Raw genomic sequence first — 23,744 nt, 5'->3', positions numbered from 1 at the left:
GGATCATGAGAGTGGGGGCACGGGAGCATTACAGAACTACAGTGAGATAGTTTATTGTGCCAACCTGGCTGATAAACACATACGGGATTAATTGAAGGGCGGAGAGAGAAATGGCTTGGTGAGACTCGCCTTTCTTGTCTCTTGCTCTTTGATCATCGGGCCACTGTGTGGCTGCCTTGCTTGTTCTGTGCTTCAATTTGCAAGCTACACTACCTGTGGGACACCTAACCCATGGACTGTGTCACTGTAATTTGAGGCTCCTTTAAGACCTGCCTCGCCAGAGAATTGTAATGTACATCTCTGGAGTTGGGGACTGACTGTTGGTGACCTGGCTGACAGTTGGTGACCTGCCTTGTTGTTTTCCTACCTGTGCTGGGATAGCCTAGCTCTCTCTCTCTACAGAGGACTACCTGGCGGCCCTCAAGACTTGAAGGACTGCCAGTTTCTCACAACTCTCTCACGGGAGTGAGTTACACTGAGCCATTTGTACGGCTTTATAATTTAACTTTTCATTTCTTATATATCTATCTATCTATCTGTATATAATTTAACAGTTCATTTCTTTATATATATATTTATTTATTTATCAGTAATCTGGTTTTATCTCTCTAGAGAACCCTGTTTAACCCATAGAGCAAAGTTGTACATTTCATTGGTGCTATACCACACCCTGACTGGCTCATCTCTTCCTTGTGACTCTTCTGTTGAGGATATTTAATTTTCTACAGATGGGTTTTGGGTCTCCACTTCACATCCCCCTCATTCACAATGATATGATTTTTTGTTCTTTGATGCATGATACCTGATCCTATCAATACCTCATGATCACACAAGCTGGTGTGCTTCTTCCATGTAGGCTTTGTTGCTTCTCAGCTAGATGGCCACTTGTTTATCTTCAAACTTTTAAGACCCCAGCCACTATCTTTTGATAGCCTGGTACCATCAGCTTTCTTCACCATATTTGCTTATGCACCCATTTTGTCTTCAGCGATCGTGTTGGGAAGATGAGCATCACAGAATGTCAGATTATTAGTGCAAAGTGTTCTTGTGTTGAGGGAGTACTTTGGTCGAGGTCCAATGTCCATCTGCGACCTTAATACTTAACATCTAAATATATGTATACAGATCTGTTTCCCTGTGGTTATATATAAATATATTTACGTATGCACATGCCTGCATGTAGACCTCTGTAAATGCCCTTGGCCTTCTAGTTCTTTCTTCCATTTCCTTCTACTTTCCTCTTGTCCCACTATCACGTTCGACCTTGAAAACAGGTTTTCACAGTAGTGTGTTCTTCTCCTTTTTCTGAGTGTTTACAGCTTTTCTCTCCCCCCCCCCCCTCCTTTGTTAAGTTTGCCAGTGGTCTGTCTAGTTTCTTAAGCCTTTCAAAGAACCAGCTTCTTGTCCTGTTCACTCTTTCCCATGCTTTTTGTTCTCCATTTCCTTTAGTTCTGCTTTGGTCCTCATGATTGCTGCCCTTCCTTTACTGAAGGGATTGTGTTGTCCTTATTTCAGTTCTTGGAGGTGTTGTGTTAGGGTGTTGAATTTACTTTTCTCCTCTTTTTTTGTGTGTGTTGATAGCTATAAATTGGCTTTTGATTACTGCTTTCACTATGTACCAAAGGCTCTGATATGCTGCGTTAACATTCTTGTTTGTCTAAAGGCATTTTTTAATTTCTCCGTTTATTTGGTTTATTACCCAGTCTTTTTTGAGTATGATGTTGTTCAATCTTCACGTGTTTGTCTTTATGTTTCTGCTCAATTTTTGGTTGATTTCTAATTATATTGCTTTGTTGTCTGAGAAGATTGATTATAGGATCTTAAATTTTTTTCTTAATTTTTTGAAGAATGATTTGTGACCTAGTATGTGGTCTATTGTTGAGAATGTTCCATGTGTGTTGGAGAAAAACGTGTACTGTGTTTTTGTTAAATGGAGCTTTCTGTATATGTCTTGAGGTCATTTTTTTGTTGTGTTATTAAGCTTTTTGTGTCTGTCGATTTTTTTCCTTGATGTTTTGTCTTGAGAGCGGTGTATTAAAGTCTCTTGTTATTGTTGTTGATGTGTCTATATCCTTTTTCAGTTCTGTGAGAATTTGATTGACATGTTTCTAGGGTATTTCATTGAGTCCATAGGTGTTTATTAGAGTTATGGCTTATTCCTGAGCTATTGTTGCGTTTATCACTATGTAGTGTCTGTTATCATCTCTTATTATGTTCTCTGCCTAGAAGTCTATCTTCTCAGAGATTAATGTTGCTGCCCCTGCTTCCTAGTGCTTGCTGTTTGTGTGGTATGCTTTTGTTCAGTCTCTAATTTTTAGTTTGTTCATGTCTTGGTTCGTTCGTGACCACAGTGAGCTCTGCTGCATTCTCTGGAGGTGCAAACCAGAGAGGGAGCTCTAAATTAATCCTGGAGTGTTGAGAGTCTAGGTTCTGCATCTAAATTCTCACCCATTGATCTCTGCACCATGCAAGGGGCGTTCTGGGCAGGGGACTGTACATTGTCATCATCTTCCTGGAAGTGTCTAATTCCTGAAGCAGGAGATTCTACTGTGTGGTTTTTCCACATTTGAAGAACCAGCTTCCTCTTGCTACGCACAAACCACACAGCACCAGCCAGCTGGTGTCTGGTCTTCAGAGGACTGAATCCCAGCTGTGGGGTCAGGTCTAGTCCCTGAAGTACGTAAGACCCCTCTGTCAAGCGTCCGAGCTTTTAACAAAAGCCAGTTCTTCCTGCCCTTGAGAGTGATAACATTTCTTCACGTGTTATCGTGTTATCGTGCTAGTGATAACATCTCTACGATCCCTCTGTGGTCCCTTTCTGTCTTTGCAGCTTCTGGTGCCTGGTTAATGATTCTTTACATGAACACCTCCCTGTTAAAGTAATGGGTAGAATCTTTGTGTCCTAACTTGACAGATAGCCAGATTTTCAGCTCCTGAATCACAGAGACTGAGACCTGGATCTTTTCGGAAATGCCCAAACAGGCTGATGTTCCTGATTTTGAGGAAAAGCTGTCCTCAAACACTTGTTGTAGGCTAACACTTCCACCTGCCCTGCCTCTTGTCGCCTTCTAATGTATAGTTGCCTTATTTATTTTTCCCTCCTGCCATCCCCACAAGGAGCTCAGCTGATGTTGTGGTTAAAGCATTCTGCTGCAAATCAAAAGGCCCATGGTTCGACCCCACCACCACTCTGCGGGAGAAAGCTGTGGCGTTTGCCTGTGTAAAGACTTGCAGCCTTGGAACCCCCTCCCCCCTCCCCAGGCAGCTATTTCAGTCCTAATGGGTCATTGCGAGTCGTATTTCACTCAGTAGCAGTGAGTCTACTTCATCCTCAGGACAATATGCATTTCCTAAAGCCAGGGAATTTCCCTTGCTGCAGATGTGAGATGTGGGAGAAAGAATGCCATCGTGGATGATGCCAAGGTGTTTAGACTGAGTATCAGAAGTTTGGACTTTCCAGCAACTGCACAGAAGACAGTTATTAGAGAAGGATTGGAGGGAATGGTGCCGAGTGGCAGTAGGACATGAGTTTGAGAGAGGCAGTCTAGGATGGAGAAATAAATATGTAGATGTCACAGCATGTAGCTCACCCACCATAGAGGTGTCAGGACCGAGAGACTAGGCAAGGTCTACCAAAAGAGTGATTGTGGACGCCACAGAGGACTGAACTCAAGACCTGAATCCTGGGGCATGGCCACGAAAAGACGTCAGGCAGGTGATGAAAAGCTGCCGAGGGAAAAGGAAGACTTTGTCATCGGAAAGCCAGGAGTGTGCAGCATCTTGGGATTCAAGCGAAGACAGTGTTTCAAGAGGGATGAGCTATGTAAATCCCATAAAAGGAGCAGAGAATTCGCCATTGAGTTTGGCATTGTGGGCTATCATCAGTGACCTTGACCAGGGTGTGGACGGGACGAAGGCTGACTGGAGGAGATTTGAGGGATTAGAGGAATACATGAAAATTGAAAATGAGGAGAAGAATGAGTTTCTAATGAAAATCCTGGTGAACCACGAAACACAAGGGCCAGATGCGTTCATGCTGCTTATACTCCTGAATTGCTATCTAGGCTCCTGGGCTCTGGCCTGCCAAGGGTGTTGGCAGGTCTGCTTTATGCAAAGCCCCAGGGCGATCACCCTTACCATTGGGAATCTTCCAAAATGTCTTCCTTCTACCTTTTTAATGCAAGTGACGGCATTTCCCCCTGCGTTATGGTTGTCTGTCTGTTTGTCTCTTCTACGAGCCTGTCAGCTTGAGAGAACCTGAACCCAACACAGAGCGTGTTTGGAGACGACTGAGCAGTCCACAGCTGGCTAGTGTGCCTTGTTCCTCGGCTCTTTGGGGAGGATTCATGTACGAGCTGTGCTTACGTTGGAAGTCTGGGGTCCAGGAACAGACTGAATATGTCAATTGCCTTTCACTGGGGTTGGGGTGTTTACTTTGTGCTCCCTAATAGCTAGAATAGTGACTTTTTGGAATTGGCTTGTTGGTGTGTGTGTGTGTGTGTGTGTGTGTGTGTGTGTGTGTGTGTGTGTAGTGAAGGGTGGGAAGGAGTAGGGAAGCCACAGAAACGGTCCTGCCTTCAGGTTTCCCCTTTTTATGGGACAGACGGGGTAGAGAGGTGGCTGGGCCATATCATCTTTCGAGTCTCGTTTGTGGAAGAGCCGCCGCACTGTTTTTCAAAGTGGTTTCCATAATCTACAGTCCCAGCAGCAGTGGAAGAGGGTTCCAGTCTCCCCACATCCTCTCCAGCACCCGTTGTTTCTGGTTTTCATTTGCACTTTGCTGTGTATCAGTGCTGGGGTGAGGCGGCACCTCCTCGTTGTGACTTGTCTTCCTGAATGGCTAGGGATGGTGAGCATTTCTCCATGTTTGCTGGGCCACCGGACATCATCTTCGGTGTCTTCTGTCCGTTTTTAAACTGAAGGGTGCTGTTCTGGTTGAGGTGTTGCAGTTTTCATTACCTTTTGGGGGCCAGCTCTTTATCCGATGTGTCGTTGCCCAACACAGGTGCCAGGCTGTAGGTTCTCCTTTTGTTTTTTCTTTCCTAAAATTCATTGTGCAAAATATATGATTCACCATTTTAATGACATTCAGGTGTAGGATTCCATGGTTTCTCTTGCTTTAGAGCAGTGGTTCTAAACCTGTGGGTCACGACCCCTTTGGGGGTTGAATGACCCTTTCCCAGGGCTTGCCCGATTCATAACAGTAGCAAAATTACATTCATGAAGTAGCAACAAAAATAGTTTTATGGTTGGGGGGGGGTCACCACAACATGAGGAACTGCGTGAAAGGGCCGCGGCATGAGGAAGGTTGAGAACCACCGCATTAGTTGAACTTTTCTGATGCACACAAATGTCTATCCAGGAGGATCTCGGTTCTTTGTGTTCTGTTGGGTGGGTGTTTTTCATGGTGTTTGATAGTGTGTTTATGAGACTGTAACGGTTGGTAGGTTTGAACTGATGATCTGTCAGTCTGATGCTCACTCACCCCACTGTATCACATGACTCAAAACCATGACCATCCGGTTGGTCAACTCCGACTCATGACCCTACACAAGGGTTCGAGGCGGTTCATCTTTACAGGAGCAGACAGCCTCGTCTTCCTCGCTCAGCCTGGCAGCCCTAGTCATAACCCACTACGCCACCAAAATTCCCATTCTCCAGCCTGCAGTTTCTGGCTAGTGAATGGATGTCTGCTGGGCTATCAGTCCGGGGATTTACTGGCGGGAAAGTCTCCACTGAAGTGAGGCACTCAACATTTCCCCCAGGAATATGGGCCCCTTGTGCCCGTAGGACCAGTAGGCCGCTGCTTTGGTGGTAGGCTGTAGAACGCAGGTGACAGAGGTTGGCCTGTAGTGGGGGTGCAGAGAGTGCAAAGTGACAGTAGTAAGGAGCCTGAGCATTGAGTGTCTCCCTGCGTGACCCTTTGAATCCCACAGAGACCTAGGAACAACATGGAGGTAGAAGCTAAGGATGATAAAAAAAAAAGCCCCAAAAACCTAGGATGCCCTCCAAGTTTGCCCCACCCACCAAGACTGGTGGGAACAGTACATGTACCGCACACACTGCACACCGCCGGCAGTGAACTGCTAAGAACAGTGGTACTGAAACTGAGGCAGTATTCCTGAGTGGCAAATCATCTTGTTGCAGGATGGCTGGATGTCATTTGGAATATATTATCTTTGTATAGCTAACAAAATGAGACTAGAATTCTAAAGAGGGAATTAGCCTCTGCTAAATGAACCAAGAACCCTGGTGATGTAGTGGGTAAGAAGTTGGCTTGCTCACTGCAAGATCAGTAGTTTGAAACCACCAGCCACCTCACAGGAGAAAGACGAGGCTTTCTGTTTGTAAAACGTAACAGTCTTGGAAACCCACAAGGGCAGTTCTAACCTGCACTACAGAATTGCGTGCTGTGGTGGTGAGGTAGTTTATTGTACCGACCTGGCCGATGAACACATGTGGGGTTAATTGAAGGGCAGAGGGATAAATGGCTCCGTGAGCCTCGCCTTTCTAGTTCTCGGGTCTCTTGCTTTCTAATGGTCGGACCAGGGTGCAGCTGCCTTAGCCAGTTCCCTGCTTTAGCTGGCAAGGCTCACTTCCTGCAAGACATCCCAAAGGAGAAGCCGCATGGACCTACCCCAGGGCTGGAGCAGCCGTGTGGAGACCCCTGCCAGCACTGAGATGCTTACACATTCACTCAGCTTTCCTCCTGCAGTTGGCATCATAGTGTGTGTTTTGTGATTTAGAGGGGGATTTTGTGGATTGGGTCAGCAATTGTACTTGTGGGCTTGGGCAGCACTGGGTTGGCATGTTTTCTTGATGCACATTTAACCTTTATGTAAAACTCTCTTATACATGAGTTTCTGTGGATTTGTTTCTCCAAAGTATCCAGACTGACACAGGTGGTGAGTTTGGTCTTCAGTTTTGGACGAGGGAGGCCTGGGTTGATTGCAGCTGCAGGATAGCGCCTGTCACTCAGTGTCGCTGTGATGATTAACAGGTTTCAGAGGAGCTTCCACACCAAGATGGGCTGGGAAGAAATTCCTGGGGATCCACTTACAAAAACCAGCCAATGAAAGTCCATTTATGTTCAGGTGATATTACTATACTACTTACTGCTCTCAGTGCCCTTACTCAAAATGCGATTTAAAAAAAATTGTAGCTTTCTCAGCCCTCAGCCAGTTAGGACCTAATGATGATTGCAGTTGGGGGTCAATCAACCCTAGTTAGCTTTCCTCGGTACTCCTTGATAGGCTCCGGACTCATTCGTCACAACAAGCTAGCTGTAAACAGTCTGAAGCCATGGTGCAGGTGGGCATTCTGTTCTCAGGGAATCTGGTTTCCTGGGTTCAGAGAGTTGGGATGACTCAAAGCCATCTCCTCTCAGGCGTCCTGTAGCATCTGAGAGGAGCTGGTGCCCGGAGTCCCTTTCAGGTCCAACAATAGCTTAGTAAGCAGTTCAGAGGCGACATTCGGCCTTGGCCATTGGAACCTTTTGGAAAACTGCAAGCAGCCTGTTGGAGAATCAGGAATTCCAGAGTCAGACTACAGGCTGTTTCAGGATATGCCATGCCTCTGCTGGCTGTCCATTGAGAAATTAATATAACACCCTCTGTAGTCCACTTTCACGGTTCCCTGTTCATGGCTGTAATCTACTCAAATATATTTGGTGACGCTAATGTTGGGTGTTTCTCTAAGCATTTAGGCTTCTGAACTTTGAACCCTAAGACCTAAGAGGCCCCAGGCCTCTCAGTTGCAGCCTTCTCGAGGGTTCCCCTGGTGTGAGCCCAGGAAACACGGACCACGCAGACGCCCACAAACAACGGCTAAGAGGCCCCTGGCATCTTTTCATTTTGAAAATGCTTTAATAAGTGTTGACAACACTGTTTTGCAAAATGTAAAGGTACTATACAAATTCTTAATACAAAAAGAATAAATTAAAAGCAGAGTTCTCTTTAATTCTGCGACTTTTTCTACAACATACATCTTTTCCCATTGATTACAGTTGAACAGAATCCAGTAAAATCATCTTACATGCGCTACAGTCCGTTCCAGGAGCCACCTAATCTGTGTTCCCCACCCCCATTATTAAACTAGAGTCCATTTTACACAACGCGGCATAAACTATTGACATTAATGTATATGTAAAACTTTACACCTAGTTAACCAAGCAGTAACTCGTCAGCTGATAGCACCTGGATGGGGTTTGCTCTCATTAGAACTAAATTAATACTGAGTGAAAACAAATTGGAGTTTTGCCAGCTTCAACACTCACCTGCATATCGTAAAACAAAACGTTTTGAAACTCAACTGTCACACAACGTAGCCTGAGGCACGTGTTGACACAGGTCTTCTGGTGGGGCAGGACATTTCTTACACGTAGCCAGAGACTCCACTGGGGTCTTTATATCAAACCAATCCACCCCCTCTACTCTCCAGTGGGTGCCGCCTACAGCGACCCTGTAGGACAGCAGAACTGCCCCCGAGGGTTTCCAAGGTGGTAAATCTTTGCGGAGGCAGAGGGCCACACTGTTCTCCAGGGGAGACCTTCATGGGGCTCGAATCACCAACCTTTTCGGTCAGCAGTCGGCCACCAGGGCTCCTACGTCAGACCAGGGCCTTCATAGTTCATCTTATTGTGTTCTAAAGAAATAGGGATCTATAGAGTTTGCAAGTGCTTGTTTACAATAGCTATATAATTTCCCACCACATTGATAATTGAGCGTGTCAGTCTCAAAGGACCCACATTTTATGTACATTTTGTATGAACTGAACGCAGCGAAACAGTAAAACCTGTTTTACTTAGTCTCTCTTTTCTACCAGACTATCCTGACATTTGTCTGAATGGTCATTCCCGCTCCCACTTCATTTCCCCTGCCCCCCGAAACCAGAACATGAACCAACTCACTACGAGAGAACACTCTCGCTCCTGCTAACTCAAGTGGGCGAGTGGCCGTGGAGAGGTTTACCCCAGACTTAATTTCAAACGATTCTCCATGGACGTCACCTCGTCCCCTCCTGTCTTTTCCGGTTGCACCCAGTTCAAAAGAACGGCCCGTGTAAGATGTCTCAGAATCGGAGAAGGAAGACAAACTGCAGGCGGTGGCACGGGGTCAATATTACAGCAAAACAAATCACAAAGACCGCCCCCTCCCCGGCCGCCCCATCACCCCCTCAAATCATTTAGTAACGTAACCAGTTCGTATTGACCCAGAGGGGCTTACCCCTAAAGTGTTGTCACAGGGGATCCTTCTAGCAAACGAGTATTACCCCCCCCCCCCCAGCCACTCAGAGGTGGGCAGACCAGGCCTAGGCTCCTTGAGAGACATTCACTGGCCAGGCCTTCTCAAGCTGTGATCCCGCCCGTGTGTCTGCCCCTTCTCACCCTCCGGGTGTGGCAGAGTCTACTGTTACTCTTGGATCACACATACGTTAAGAAAAAAAAAAATCTTATGACGCTAAAACTAATTTCAATTCCGCTTTTCCACAAAAATCGCCCCCGTCCCCGCTCCTGTCCCTGGCTGTTGAATGCCTTTTGATAGGAAGTGATTACAAGCGACAATTATGTCCCCTCCCGCTTGCACCGAGCACAGCATCCCTGGGAGGGGGAACCTGGTGTGCACCACCTTGAATGACCATCTGCGATTGTGCACTTGGCAGTTAGGATAAAAGTATTTCTGAGGCCTTTGAAGATGGCTTTCCAGTTGTGTGTTAAGCGCAGCTCAAAACACATGTAAACATGCAGCTCCCGCATTTTCATTTCCTTCTCTTTTGGTACGGCGCACAACCGTGACACATCACGGCCACGGTGGGTTTCCTATCCGGGCATTGTTTTCAACCCTGCACTGCCTGCCAGCGTCGACCCACAAGTACGATCTTACCACTGAAGAGCGTCGTGAGGTTCTTTGAATAAGGGACACATTAGTAACCGGGTCCCCAGAGAAGTCAGAGCCGAGCTCTTTGTCACACAGGTTCCTAACAAACATAAAACAAGTCACAGGAGTCAAGTACTCAAACGGACTGCAATGTGCTTTTTTCCAGAAAAAAAAAAAATTCGAACAAAACACCTTGTGACACACACACACACACACATACACACACGCACGCGCGCGCAAAAAAACACAAAGATACACTCTTCCTGGCTGCTGTCATAAGGGAACCACTTTTGGCAATCGTCTCCTTAAGTTTATTTCGAATCCAGGAGGAAAGCAGCTCTGGGGCAGGGCAGAGGCTGACGCACCAGTCTAGACCAGGGCTGCGAGCACACCCAACTGAGCCCACGGGCCGGCGTCCTGTCTGACTGGCGAGGCTGAGTGGGCAGTGCTGGCCCACACGCCGCCCCGTCTTTGCCTTCACAGCGGGTGAGCCGTGCAGGGTGCTGCACCGAGAGAGAAGGGAGCAGGCGGAGGGAAACGGTGGCACGGGGCAGGGTGAAGCAGTTTAGAAGGTAGGGGGAGAAATTTCATTGCAGAAAGAATGCCTTCCTCTTGGCGCCTTTACGTCCTTGTTGTGTTTTTAGTGATTGATCTGTTTTAATCTTTGGCAGTATAGAACTGATTGTGAACCTCTGGTGCATCTCTGATGTGCTCAGCTTGCTTTCAGTCTCTCCCGCCTTCTCCAGCACCCGTGCCTCCCAAGTGTTTCCGTAAGGAAGATCTCAGGCCTAAACCGAATAGCCACAGGCCTCCTCTTCTTGACGTGCGTGGTGGCTCGAGGTGGCAGGCTGGGCACAGCCTCATTGTCTTTCTGCGTCACCCTGTGCTTCATGCCCCTTCCAAGGTTCTCTACGCGTGCCACTCATCCACCGGATCTGCAGGCCAGCCAGCTTCCTCCAGGCCCCCTGGCCTGGGGGCTGTCATGGCAGGGGGAAGCCACCAAGGTGCCTTTGAGGATTGGTATCTGGCTCTCTGTGGGCATGAGAGCCAGGGGACACACAGTGGGACCGGAACCTTCCAGAAATGTCTCCTCAGTCAGGTTATTGTCGGGGGGAGGGGATGCGGAGATGGGCGAGAGAGGGAGCGAGAGAAAGTGCTGAGGGCGGAGCTGGTGCGGGCTGACAGTGCGTCTGGGTAAGGCAAATGAGAGGCAGTGAGGTGATCTCAGAATGGCGTTGCGGCGGTCCGACGGAGGCCGTCCTGGCTCACACGAGGGTCCCGGGCTTGGCTTTTTCCTGCCCGTACCACTGGATGTCGGCTAGTTCTGGATACAGGGAAGAATCCAGGAAACAGCTATCAGTGCAGCTCCTGCAGGGCATCCAAGAGGGAGAGGAGGCTTGTTAGTGGAGGGCGGCCTGCACCCAGAGGGCTGTTACCTATTTAGCTAGAACCCAAGGAGCTCTGGTGGCAGAGTGGGTTACATGTTGGGATGCTAACCACAAGGTTGGCAGTTCAAGCCCACCAGCTACTCCGAGGGAGGAAGATGAGGCTGTCTACACCCTGCTGGATTTACATTCTCAGAACCCCCCCTTCGCCCCCACCCCACTGGTTCCAAGGCCGATTGGAATAGACTTGACAATAGTGAGTTTATCCAGGGCCCTGAGCGACGATGCTCGGAACCTGACGAGGAACTGTGCTTTATTCCCGGGGATACTGCGGCATATGTGGGACCGACTGGTAATCTGCTTCTGAAAATCAGCCACTGGAGACCCTCTGGCTCAGAACAGCCCAGGCAGCAACTGGCCAAGGGGGCAGTACCAGACCGGGCAGGGGTCCATTATGCACGAGGTCGCCGTGCGTCAGGGCCCAAGTGGCAGCAACTGACAATGGTATCCACTCTAAAGGCTCACAGAAGGAGATGTCACGAAACCTGGGGCACCCGTGCAGAATTAAAACACAGGTGAAGGACTAATTACTGCCCGCGGTGCCTGCCTGCACACACGGCCCTCCCGCTGTCTGGGCCCAGCTGGAGATTCGGGTGTAACTGGTCTGGGGTGTGCTTGAGCTGGGAGCTTTCAAAGTTCCTGGCCAGCCCAGGGTGACTTCACGACAGAGCTCCTTCTGTGGCCCTCCAGGAGAATGCAGGGCAATCAGATCTTATCAGAGATTCTAGTTCGAATCCAACAGTGGCTCCTCAGGAGAAAGATGAGGATTTCTGCTCCCGTGCAGAGGTCCAGTTTTGGAAACTCCCTGGGGAAGTTCCCCCTGTCCCCTAAGGTGGATGAGTTGGCGTCAGCTCAGTGGCAGTTGAGTCGGTAAGGAAGGACCGCTCAACTGTTGAGGTTTCTCCAAAGTGGAGCTGAGGTGATAGCCTGAATGGGGGTTCATTTTAAACCCATGTTGGTAGGGTAGTGGGTTCCTAACCACAGGCCAGCATTTCAAACTCCCAGCCCCCTGAGTGTGAAAAATGAAACTGTTTGCTCCCGCCAAGATGTACAGCCTCAGAAACCCACAGGGAGGAGTGCTGGTCTACCCTGCAGGGTCCAGGTGAGTCGGAAGCAACTTGATGGCAGTGAGCTGATGGTGCACTTTTTTCTAAACAGCATTGTCTTGTGATAACAAGAAACGCAGCACAAATATTCATGTTAAGTATCGTGTATGAATGTCAAAACATTATTAAAATACACAGGGAAGCAAACAGGAGCAAATAAGCAACACTTAAACCTACGGAGTTTAGACAACCCACCGACACGGCACCCATTCTGGCTCAGCGTGACTCTCTGGGTTCCCAAGGCTGCAGCTCTCTCAGCAATAGGCAGTCCCATTTTCCTCCTCGGAGTGGCTGGTGGACTCGAACCATCCACCCCCCACTTAGCAGCCCAATGCCTAACCCTTGCTATTTCAGACATGTACCGCTCTTTGGGGGCGGGGACAGAAGTGATTCCTCACTCCCAATTGTCGGTGGTGGATGCTGTGGGATTGGTTCCGCCCAGTGACCGTGTGTGGCAGAGAAGTGCCCTACAGGGATTTCTGGGCTGCAATCTCTAAGGACACAGGTGGCCAGGTGGTTCTCCAAGTCACAATGGGTCTGAACCACGAACCTGGTTGGCAGCTGAATGCCAGCAATCACATGTATGTTGAAGCCAAAATCATTACAAGAAAAAAAAAAGCCTTGTATTCCTCCACAAAACTCTCTCTCCTAAACTAAGGAGGCCCGGTGGTCCAGTGGTTGGCAGTTCAAATACACCAGCCACCCCATGGGGAAGAGACAGTGGTCTGCTCCTATACAGCCTGGGGAACCGAATGGGGCTGTTATCTGCCCTATTCTACAGGGTTGCTCAGGAGCCCTGGTGGCAGAGTGGTTATACCTTGGGCTGCCATTCACATGGTCAGTAGTTTGAAACCACTCCTTGGGAAAAAAGACGGGGCTTTCTACTCCTGATGAGTTAATCTTTGAAACCCACAGGGGCAGATCGACCCTGTCCTCTAGGGTCATCATGGGCCGGCATCACACTGAGTTTAGTTTTGGAGTGTATAGTCTTGCTGGCACGGCCATAAAAGCACTGGATGGCTAACGAACACGGGCACACCTAAGCTGTTTTCCTTAAGACCTCGACGGAAAGGTTGCTTCTGATGTCCCTTTGGGACAGGTTCCCTTAGGGGTTTCCGAGGCTACAAAGAACCACCTCGGCCGTGTTGCTCAGTCATCCTGCAAGATGCACTGATGACGTCAGAAAAGGCTCCCCAGGCAGGTGAGTTGAAGGAGCCTGTCTTCTGGAGCACCCCGCTGAAGGCTCCGTGAACCCTGCCTTTCACCCAGAGCTTCCCAAACCCACAGTCTTCTCAGGAGCAGCGCCTCACACTGTCCCAGAGAACGTGTGTTGGAAGACACTACCTTAAGTACACCAAGACTATACAATGTGTTTGAGACTGCACGACTCATTTTATTTAAACCACTGAATTGTGTGACATGTGAATTACATGTCAATAAAACTGTCAAAAATATATGTTTGAACCGCTCGGAAAAGCGGTGCCTTGGATCCTAAGCCATTTCAGGATGGAACTGTTGCAGTTTCTAAAGGTGTGTAAACACACACAAGTACCGTTGCAACAACTTAGCCTGTTTCAGAGGCTATGTAAGACTTAGGGGAAGGCCACGGAATGGGAAGCAGTAGGCGGGGCAGCTGTGGGACCAGAGTCCTTGCGATTGTCCACCAGCTGTGGCGATGCAGCCTGGCTCTTGGATGGACCCCAGGATCCTCCTGTGGGTCCAGGGCGACGCTCTGAACCACAGTACCATGCATAAGGGAAGGCGATGAGATGATTACGCCTGGTGGCTTGCATGCCTTTTCAGTCAGGCGCCCTTTGGGTAAACACTGTGGTGGCTTAATCCCTAAAGCCCTGGGAGCCATTCCCGAAACCTGAGGCAGGACAGGGGCCAGATCTGGTGTGTTCCCTGAGCTGGTGCTGTGAGTGTCCCACGTGTGGGAGGAAGGCTCTTCCAGGTCTGCTCCTGGCCACTTCCTGGGAGGCTTTCCACTGGGAGCCTCTCTCCGGAGATCACACCGAGACCCTACTGGCAGCAGAGGCGCCCGGGGCCTTCAGTGCTGTGCACAGGAGCCACTGTCACCCGCCTCTCAGTGACGTCTGTGGCATGAGCCAGAACCGACGACTGGATAAGATCTTGGAGGAAGGAGTTCCCGCTTGTAACTCGTATAAAAAGAAGGGGCTCTGGTGGCACAGGGGTTACGTGTTTGCCTGTCAACCGAAAGGTCGACGGTTCAAACCCAGCAGATCCTCTGTAGGAGGGAGATGAGGCTGCCTGCTTCCGTAAAGGTCGACAGCCTCGCAGACCTCATGGGGCAGTTCTACTCTGTCCTATAGGGTTGCTGATGCGTCTGGATGAACTCGGGAGCAAAAGGGCTTTTGTAAATTGATTTTGTGAGTTTGGTACATGGGAGCAATGGTTTTATCCTCGAACCGCACAGATGTCCAGTTCACTGACAGCAACGACGACAACAGGTGTGTACGCTTGCCAGGCACTCAGCTGTGAACAGCCCTCCCCACCGCTATCTAATCACTTCAGGCCAACCCCACTGCATTCCCACAGCTGCCCCAGCCCCAGAGCGTCGAGTGCCCACTCCAGCCTCCAGCACCATGGCCTTCGGCAGATGACTGCACCCTCTTTACTGGGGTGTGTGTGTGTGTGTGGGGGGGATTCTTTCTACTCAAAACGCTGCTCTTACGACACCGGCATCGTTCTAGCTCAATTTTCTCTGCCTTCGCTCCTCCCTTTCATCTTTGTTCCTCGTGTCAGAGGATGAGGTGTCCACCTTCCACTTAAAGGCTGGACTCTTGCTTCTCAGACCCCACATGTGCCCGTTCCGGGGATGCAGGACACAGGATTCTCCAGCACGCTCCCAACTGGCTACGCTCTGGCCCCAGCCTACTTTCTGGGCAGATGTCTGGCTCCTTCTCTCCGAACCCCCAGCGCCGGTCCTGCCTCTGGGCTTTGGCCCTGGAGGGGCCTCTCAGTCTCCCCAGGAGAAACCACCCCTCCCCACCACTCTCTGGAGCGGGCCCTCTTGCCTCTGCACAGGCGGCACTTCCTGTCTACGTCTTAGGCTTTCCAGGGCTGGAAACCTTTAGGAAAGCGGGTGGCCCCATCTGTTCCCCGTAGAAGGGCCGACAGGCTGGGTCTGCTGGCCTCTGGGTGAACCGGGTAATGCTTTCACCACCGTGCCTCCAGGATCCTGGGCAGGTCCACTCTCTCCTAGAAAAAATGGACATCTGGTGGCGCTGTGGGGTCAGCATGGGGCTGCTGACCCAAAGATTGGCTGTTTGAACCCATGAGCTGCTCTGTGGGAGGAAGATGAGGCAGTCTGCTTCTGAACAGACGCCAGCCTCCGACTCCTCCAGGGAGCAGTTCCACCCGGTCCTGGCAGGTCACTTGAGTTGGGCTGACTCAGTGGCACAGCCCTCTGCTTTTCCGTGGTCTCCATAGCTCACGAGTGATCTCTGGACGTGCTAGTTAATTTCAGCGCCTTAAAAAAAATCAGATCCGTTGCTAGGTCTCAGAGGGCAGGAAGCCGGCCAGGGCTGCTGTGTTTTACCAAGACAGCTGGGCTTCCAGAAACATCCATGTCACGTGATTCCTAGGCCAGGGTGGTGCCCCAGCATGCACACAGCTGTCACTAAGAACACGGGTGAACCGCTGAGGGATCTTCAGGTGCTTCCAGATCCACTCAGCCCGCTCAGCTTTCACACTGCAGCTGCAGCGATGCGGTGCTTTCCCTGAACACTGAAGCCTAACCCTGGGGAAATGTCTATGGATATTTGGCTCTACGGCACGTCTGAGCATCTAAAAAGGCCCCAAACAGACTCTGGGGTCTATTCTGGGAAGGAGCCTTGGGACCATGTACTGGCAGACATAGAAACACATGTATTAACATACAGTTCCACATGTAGCTCGACACAGGACCTAAAAATAATGGCTTGCACAACATTCGCACGCTTCCTTCTGGAAACTCTGACATGCGTACAGGCAACACATCTGCAGGACATGTGGAAGCGCACGCTCTCACAGACAGGGCAGGAGAAGGGTTGTAGGCACAAAGCATTCCCTTACGATACCTCTATGCATCAGTACTTTGGTGAGTTGGAGACTCAGACCCATCCACGATGGGTGAGCTTTCCGTTGCTTCTCTGAACAAAGGAGAGCAGAGGAAGGAAGAAAGAGAGGGCATGTTAAAGAGAGAAACCCACATGGATACGACGGCCAGCTGACAAACCCACTGCAAGACCAGCGCCTTATACATCCATCCAAGTGTTAGTGACGAGTCCGATCTGCTATCAGGCTGCACCATCACCCCATAGCTGAGCCGAAAGACCTCTTAAGTTTTGTTAGCAAGGCAGGATTGGGCATTTTTTAAAAAGTCAACCTATCATTTATAGGTTTCTCACCCTTCTGGAACATTTTCTCATCATCCGACAGGACAGGTAGTGCCTGCCAATGATGACTTGAGTCATTGTGATAAAAAAGTTTGGCATCCGCGCTCAAAAGCCGATGCAAAGCTTTTGGTGTGAAATCTGCTTCCAGTCCTCACTGGCTGTCCTTGTGAAACCCAGGCAGGCCTCAAGAGTGGCTGAGAGTGTGGGCAGGTGAGGGGCGACAGTCCGACGACGTCATCATCTGTTTGGGTCGCATTAGTGTGGGCAGGGCCCAAAATACCTAGTGGCTCCCGAGGGAGGGCTGGCCTGCGACCTGCGCTTCCTCTTCTGGATGGGATGGGGGGGGGGCACTGGAAGCGCCACAGACACACCCTTTCATGTGGCCCCCATGTGGTGAGACTCGTGGACCCCAAGGCCTACAGCTGGGACCTACCAACGGCATTTCTAACAAGATCTTGGAGGCCTTGCCCAGGGGCGACCTCCAAGTCCCCATCGAGGCACCTCGGGAGAAAAGTCTAGGGCACTGCTGCTGGAAAGCCAGCATCAAGTAGCATCTGAGCACCAGCTCTACGGTGGAAGGCCTGGCTGGTGTCCTTGAAGGTTGCTGTCCTGACGAGAGCAGCTGATGTCTGTTAGAAGCAGCTACCCAGCCCTCAGGCGCCCAGACGGCAGTCAGTCAAGGTTAGCTCCTCTTCCCTCTCCATAGCGAGATGCAATGTGCATCCGGTCGCCGTGGATTGGAGCTGACTCAATGGCACTTAACAACCACCACCCTTTCCCTTCAGTAGAAAACTAAGGCCCCATTCGACCTGGTCCACAGACACTTGGGCAGGAAGACACAGTGAGGGCCAGGCCCGGGCGCTGGACACGCAGGCCGTGGAGTCTGTTCCGGGGCCCTGTGGTTTTCCAGTGCTGATGCTGCTGAACTCAAAGACATCCCATCAACTCCAGGCTGTGTCAAAAGAGCTGGGTAAAGAAAAGCGATCCCTTGCTCCTCTAGCCATCAGGGGTTGGCAGAATTTAACATCCACCTTAGAGAACCCACAGGAGCGGTGGTGATGGATTAGGTTATACCCTGGGCTTCTAACTGCAAGGTCATCAGTTGGGAACTACCAGTTGCTCCCCGGGAGGAAAGTGGGGCTTTCTATTCCTGTTAAGAGTTACAGTCTAGGAAAGCCACTGTGGCAGGTCCACCCTGTCCTGTAGGGTCACGATGAATCGGCGTCAGTGTGTGAGTCTGGTTGTTTCAGAAACCCAGCAGGGCAGATGTGTCCACCTAACTGGCACTCAATCTCAACTTTCTTCACGTTCTCTGGACGGTCCTGCGTGGAGTCGACATTGAGAGCTACAAAAGGAACCCGCTTTGGGTTCTAGGTTTGAGGAGCAGCTTCTGTTGAAAGGTCTTCATTCTTTTTAAAAAGATAAGTTTTATTGTGCTAAAACATATAGGCCACAGCTTCTGCTCTTTGCTCCATTTCTTTGTGTTTAATTTGGTGACATTCGTTAGTCACAGCATGGTGCACTTGTAAAAGAAACCCATGTCTGTGACGCCTTGTGTCTGTCGAAGGGGAGCAAGCGCCGAACCTCCCGCTTTCCCTCCAAGATACACCTTGGGACGGAGAGCCTGGTGAGCCTGAGAAGCCTGCACCTTATCGTAGCTCTCTTGCTCCCCACGCATGCTCCGGCCTGACAGTCTGAAGTCTATCGAGTGGGCACCGTCAGTGTCCAAATCAAATGCTGAGAGTCACTGTGTGATGCGGGAAACAGTGCCCAGAATTCTAATCAAAGAGGAACAGGTAGGGTGCAAGGTCCCTGCAGATAGGAACCAAGCCGGGAGTTCCTGTGTTCTATGAAAATATCACCTGTTGGAAACAGGAAATAGAAGCCCGCTGGTGGCGCAATGGGTGAGGTGTTGGGCCAGGTGCACTCTGGGACAAAGGAGAGGCAGTCTGCAGCATCCACCCAGATTTGTCCTCTGGGAAAGCCTGTGGGGCAGGAATCACCTTGGCAGCATTGGGTTGGGGCTTGTTTGTTTGGGTTGAAAGAGGTGATGGGGAGGGGGGTGGGAGATAAGTAATTCATGGTGCTTCTTCCAAAAAGAGGAAAGTTTTGTGTACTAGGCTTTCCCAAAGTGGGCAATGTGGTGGAGGGGCAATGCTAGGATAATCTGGGGGGCTGCAAAAGCAGCTATATACCCTTGATCCTGGATTACGGGGCACGGGAAAAAAGCTCTCTATACAAGCTTGTATGTACATTATAGTGCAAAAGTGCTTGGGGACACCCAGTCCGTTTTTATTCCTGAGGAGGGGCGGTAGGTCAAAGCCGTTTGGTAGCCTCTGATGTACACAGTCCTTGCTTTGTCACTCCTGACGACGAAGAACCGCCCTCGTTCTTTGGCTCATAAGCCCTGTGTTGAGAGACTCACAGACATGCCTGACCTCGTGCTAACTGCCCCGGAATCCTGATGACGGGTCTAGGATCTCGAAGAGGAGGATTAGAGTCTGGAGAGGACACTCACCCAGTCTGCCAGGTTAGAATGTGATGGGGACTGCTCGGGGGCGTCGCTCCAATTTCACTCGACGGTGTTGAGCTTCTCTGGCTTTGAGGTAAGGCAGCTGTGGACGGTGTGGGTATGGGGAGAGAGAAGAAGGGGTTCAGACAGAGTGAGGGAGCCGACACCTCGCGGGACCATCTGAACCTGCTGGCCAGGATCAGTATGTCTATAGCTATGACTCCGCGGCATGGTCACGGTGAGAAAGCGCCCCCGCCTTTCACCCCACCAATCACGCTTCCTCAGCACCTCCCCGTTCAAGCTGAGGCGAGCTCATCTGGAGACCTAGGTATGTCCCTGTTCTGTGGGGAAGTGGTCACAGCCTCATCCTGGCCTGGCCAGCAGTCATCTGTGGCCACCCGTTTTTGAGGGTGGCTTTGAAGGCTAATGCAGGAAGGGCCTCTATCTCTGGACTTGGTGTTTTTGGATGTGATACAGGTGTATTTAAATGATGTTCTTCGTTATGACTAGAGGGCCTTCAGAAAGTTTCTCGCGCTTGCTCTCCGCTGTTTCAGGCATGCAAGTGGCCTTTGTGGTAGACTTCAAGGTGTCCTGGTGACACGGTGGTTATGCATTGGGCTGCTATCCAGCCACTGTGTGGTAGAAAGATGGGGCTTTCTATTCCTGTAAAGAGTTACAGCCTCAGGGACCTACAGGGGCAGTTCTACCCTGCCCTACAGGGTCACTATGATTGGAATTGATCCTGTGGCAGTGAGTTTGGTTTGGTTTGGGGCAGTAGACTTCAAAGGGGGCAGGGCTTTAAATAATTCCCCCCAGCTCTAACTCTCCAACCCAAACTCATAGCTATTCAGTGCATTCCAACGCACAGGACAGGGGAGACCTCACCCCTGTCGGGTTCCTGAGGCTGTAAACCTCTCTCAAAAACTCCCTGCCATCAAGTCAATACTGAATCGCAGTGACCTTTTAGGACAGGGTGGAACTGCCCCTGTGGGTTTCTGAGGCTGTAAATCTTCATGGGAGCAGAAAGCCTCATCTTTCTATTGCAGAGTGGCTGGTGGCTTTGAACTGCGGACCTTGCAGCTCAGCATGTACTGCACCACACCTCCAGCTCTCACTAGCCGAAGCTTTTTAATGTGAGCAGCATAAGAGTTGAGTTGGAAATTTTCTGTAGCAATAAATCCTACTTAAATGTATCCTTGGCTTTCCTGGAGAGGGGGGTCATTTTCATCAATGAACCTCCGAGGAAGCTTTTCAGAACTTTTTAGGCTACAGTCTATTTTCCAAGATTTGCTTCAAGTAAAGCCAATCTGTAGGTACTATAATTTCTATGGAGCAAAGATGTTCTGGTTTCTCACATTTACAAAACCCCAGCTCCTCTACTAGGCCCCGGAGGTGGTGGTGGTGGTGGGGGGGGAGGAATTCTTTTTAATGAAGAATGCTGTATTCATCCACTCTTTGTTATCTTCCCGGGAAGCCGCTGGCAAGTCCCTGGGCATATTGTGCAGGTGAAGAAGGGATACAGAGAGGGTTCTAGGACGTGAAGTCCAGGTACTTCACGATTGACAGGACCATCGTTGTCCCTGGGGCTTGTTAGCTGGTCAGTGAACCCTAACACTCAAGTAGGTAGGGTTGTCAGACAGAAGACTATGAGGCCTGACACCCCAAGTCAGCTCCCCCATTCTCTTCCTCTAGGGTCACTCCCTTCTGCTCTGGACCCTCATTTAAACAGCCCTCTGCTCAGCATCCTTCCATCGTCTTGGCCTCATTGATGTTCACACTCCTATCCCATTGTGCCTCCACAGCCTCCGACACTCTCCTTTTCCAGGAATTCTGATGCAGAATTCCTTACTGCTTTCCAAGGTTCCCGCTCCGGTTAGTGGCGGAGTGTGGAAATGGTCAACGACCCTCAATCTCGGAGAGGAAAGGACATGCAACTTCGCCAGGAGAAAGCTTTCCCTCCACACATTGTTGTCGGCTTACTCAACGTTCTCGCGGCCAAGGCTGTACGTGGTCTAATCAAATGTTCTCAAGGCCAAGGCTGTACGTGGTCTAATCAAATGTTCTCGAGGCCAAGGCTGTACGTGGTCTAATCAAGTTTCAAGGGGGGTAATGGCAGGTGGGGAAGCACTTTAACAAAAAAGCTCTTCGGTGGCTCTGGTATACCATTCCTGAAAGGGGGCAGGCAAGGAGAAGTCCGGTTACCCGGGGGGCTGTTCAAGTTCAGTCTAGTTAAAGTTCAAGGCAGAGCTAGGGCACTCCGTTCCTCAGCCAGCTGTCCCAGGGGGGTGGGGTGGGGAAAGAGACACGGCACCATCTCAGGGCTTCAAGACTCAACCGGACCTCCAAACCAGCTTTCCTCTGTCAGGTTGCCCAACAGGGAATTTGAAAGAGTTCTGTAGATGCTGGGATTGGGGTGGAGGGTGCTGGGCCATCCACCTGACCACCTAGACCAGGGGTGGGAACGCCTGACCTGAGGGCCGTGCAAGGCCCGTGCACTCAGCGGCACCAGCAACTGTCACATGCCTAACCCCGGAAGCCGTTCTGGCCATCGTAGTAGGGTGAGTTGATGAAATGTGTAAGCTGATAATTTTGTGTGGCCTTCGAGTGATGTTATAAATATCCAAATGGCCCTACGCAGGAAAAAAGGCTGCTCTGTGAGAGAAAGAGGAGGCAGTTTGCAAACTTGACCATCCACAGGCCCGTGCTGTTCTCTCCCACACTGCAGGGTTGCTGAGCCAGCACTGATGTGACATGAGTGGGTTACAATTAAAGAGGGAAATCTCAGGATGTCTCACCGTGCATCCAGCCAGCGGCGCCCTTGTACCCAGCAGGTTCGAGGGCCAAGCTTGTCCCCCAGCGAAAGCTTTGGGGGTTGGCTTGGGTCTCCTCTCCTCCAGGGGTGCAAAAGCAGCCTGCGGGCTCTCTGGGGCCTGATGCACTGCCCTACCCCTCAGCTCTGCCAGCTTCACCCACATCCGGCTCTTCCTTCTGCAGAAGCAGCGCTAGGGTTGGGGTGGGGGTTTTAGGCTGTCTCTGACTCCAAGCCCCATGGTCGGTCTGAGAGGGAGGCTCCCAAAGTGAACGCGTTCACACCCCAGGCCCTCCCGAGCGCGCCCTCTCCCCGCACGCATCTCACCTGAGGTGGCCTTGCACATCTGGGGCATCCTGGTGACCCTGCTGTGCGCCACGAAGGTGCTCTGGGAGGAGGTGCTGTACTGGGAGCCGCTGTCTGAGGAGGTGGAGCTGGTGTGGGACAGACGGCTGTGCGAGGCCGTGGAGCGCTGGTACCACTGCCGCAGCTCGTCCGAGACGGCGGCGCGCCCCTGGTCGTGGGCGCCCTCGCGGCCCAGCGACGGAGTCCGCAGGATCTGCGAGCGCGAGGGCGTCAACCGCACGGCGTCGCCCTCGTCGCCGTGCCAGCTCTCCTTGAACATGCCGCCGGCCGTGTACGAGCTGGAGGTCTTGAACTGCGCCTTGACGCTGTAGTGGCCCTCCTGGTCGTTCTCCAGGCTGCGCACCACCACGGGCGTGGCGCTGCCCTCCACGTACAGCGGGTACTCCTTGATGCGGTACTGCGAGCTGGGCTGGCTCTGGCTGTGCAGGTACACGCCGTGCGCGCCCACGCCGGCGCGCGCCGCCAGGTTGGGCATGCTCCCCGAGTTCGAGGACACCAGGTTGCCGGCCGACTTGTGCCGCTGCCGCTGCCGCTCGCGGGCCTTGGACGGCGAGTCCTCGGCCAGCGTGCAGTAGTTGGGGTTCATCTGGGCAGGGTAGTAGTGCTCCGAGCTGGAGTGGCTGGTGCAGGAGGAGCAGTCGTCCATGGGGTCCGAGCCGTTACTGCTCCGAGTCCTTGGCGTGTAGAAGTCGGGGCTCCCCGTGTCGTTCTCGGAGCCCAGGAGCTTGCCCTGGGACTCCAGGCTGGAGCTCCGGTGCCTAAAGTGCAGTGCGAGGCTGTGCAGTCGCGTGGGGCTGATGTCCACCGACCTGTGGGGAGACGGCTTGGGTGGGCAGGTGGGCGGTGGGGGCGGGGAGCGCAGGAACCCTCTGCTAACCGGACTTAAGGGGGAAAAATAGAAATTCAACCCTCCAGGAAATGGGCGCCTAGGTCTTATGATTCCACGGCAGAGTTGCCTTAAGAATTCAGATACTTCATTGCTGTTCCCACGTGCAGACAGGTTGTAAGGAGCACCCCTTGGGGCGGGAAGCTGAGCTGAGAAACCCAGGGTCTTAACAGTGTGCTTGGGTGGGGTGAGCTGTTACATCAGGCCTTTCTTTCTTTCTAAGATGATACAGGATTCGTCTAGACCAGTGGTTCTCAACCTTTCTCATGCCGCGACCCTTTCATACAGTTCCTCATGTGGCGGTGACCCCCAATCATAAAAGTATTTTCGTTGCTACTTCACAAC

General features: G+C 51.1%; 1 protein-coding gene across 1 annotated transcript in view; it reads right to left on the bottom strand.

The window, feature by feature from the left end:
• Positions 1 to 10,172: 10,172 nt before the first annotated feature.
• Positions 10,173 to 23,744, bottom strand: part of FRMD4A (FERM domain containing 4A) — a 234,881-nt gene continuing 221,309 nt past the window's right edge. Inside the window, exons 21-23 of the mRNA XM_075552351.1 lie at positions 22,475 to 23,322; positions 19,345 to 19,441; positions 10,173 to 11,243 (exon numbers count right to left, since the gene is read on the bottom strand). Coding sequence (XP_075408466.1) covers positions 11,141 to 11,243; positions 19,345 to 19,441; positions 22,475 to 23,322 — 1,048 coding nt within the window. The 3' untranslated portion in view covers positions 10,173 to 11,140. The remainder of the gene's footprint in view (positions 11,244 to 19,344; positions 19,442 to 22,474; positions 23,323 to 23,744) is intronic.

The sequence above is a fragment of the Tenrec ecaudatus genome, chromosome 6, assembly GCF_050624435.1.
Source record: "Tenrec ecaudatus isolate mTenEca1 chromosome 6, mTenEca1.hap1, whole genome shotgun sequence".
Classification (NCBI taxonomy): domain Eukaryota; kingdom Metazoa; phylum Chordata; class Mammalia; order Afrosoricida; family Tenrecidae; genus Tenrec; species Tenrec ecaudatus.
This window is presented reverse-complemented; position numbering and strand designations above follow the sequence as displayed.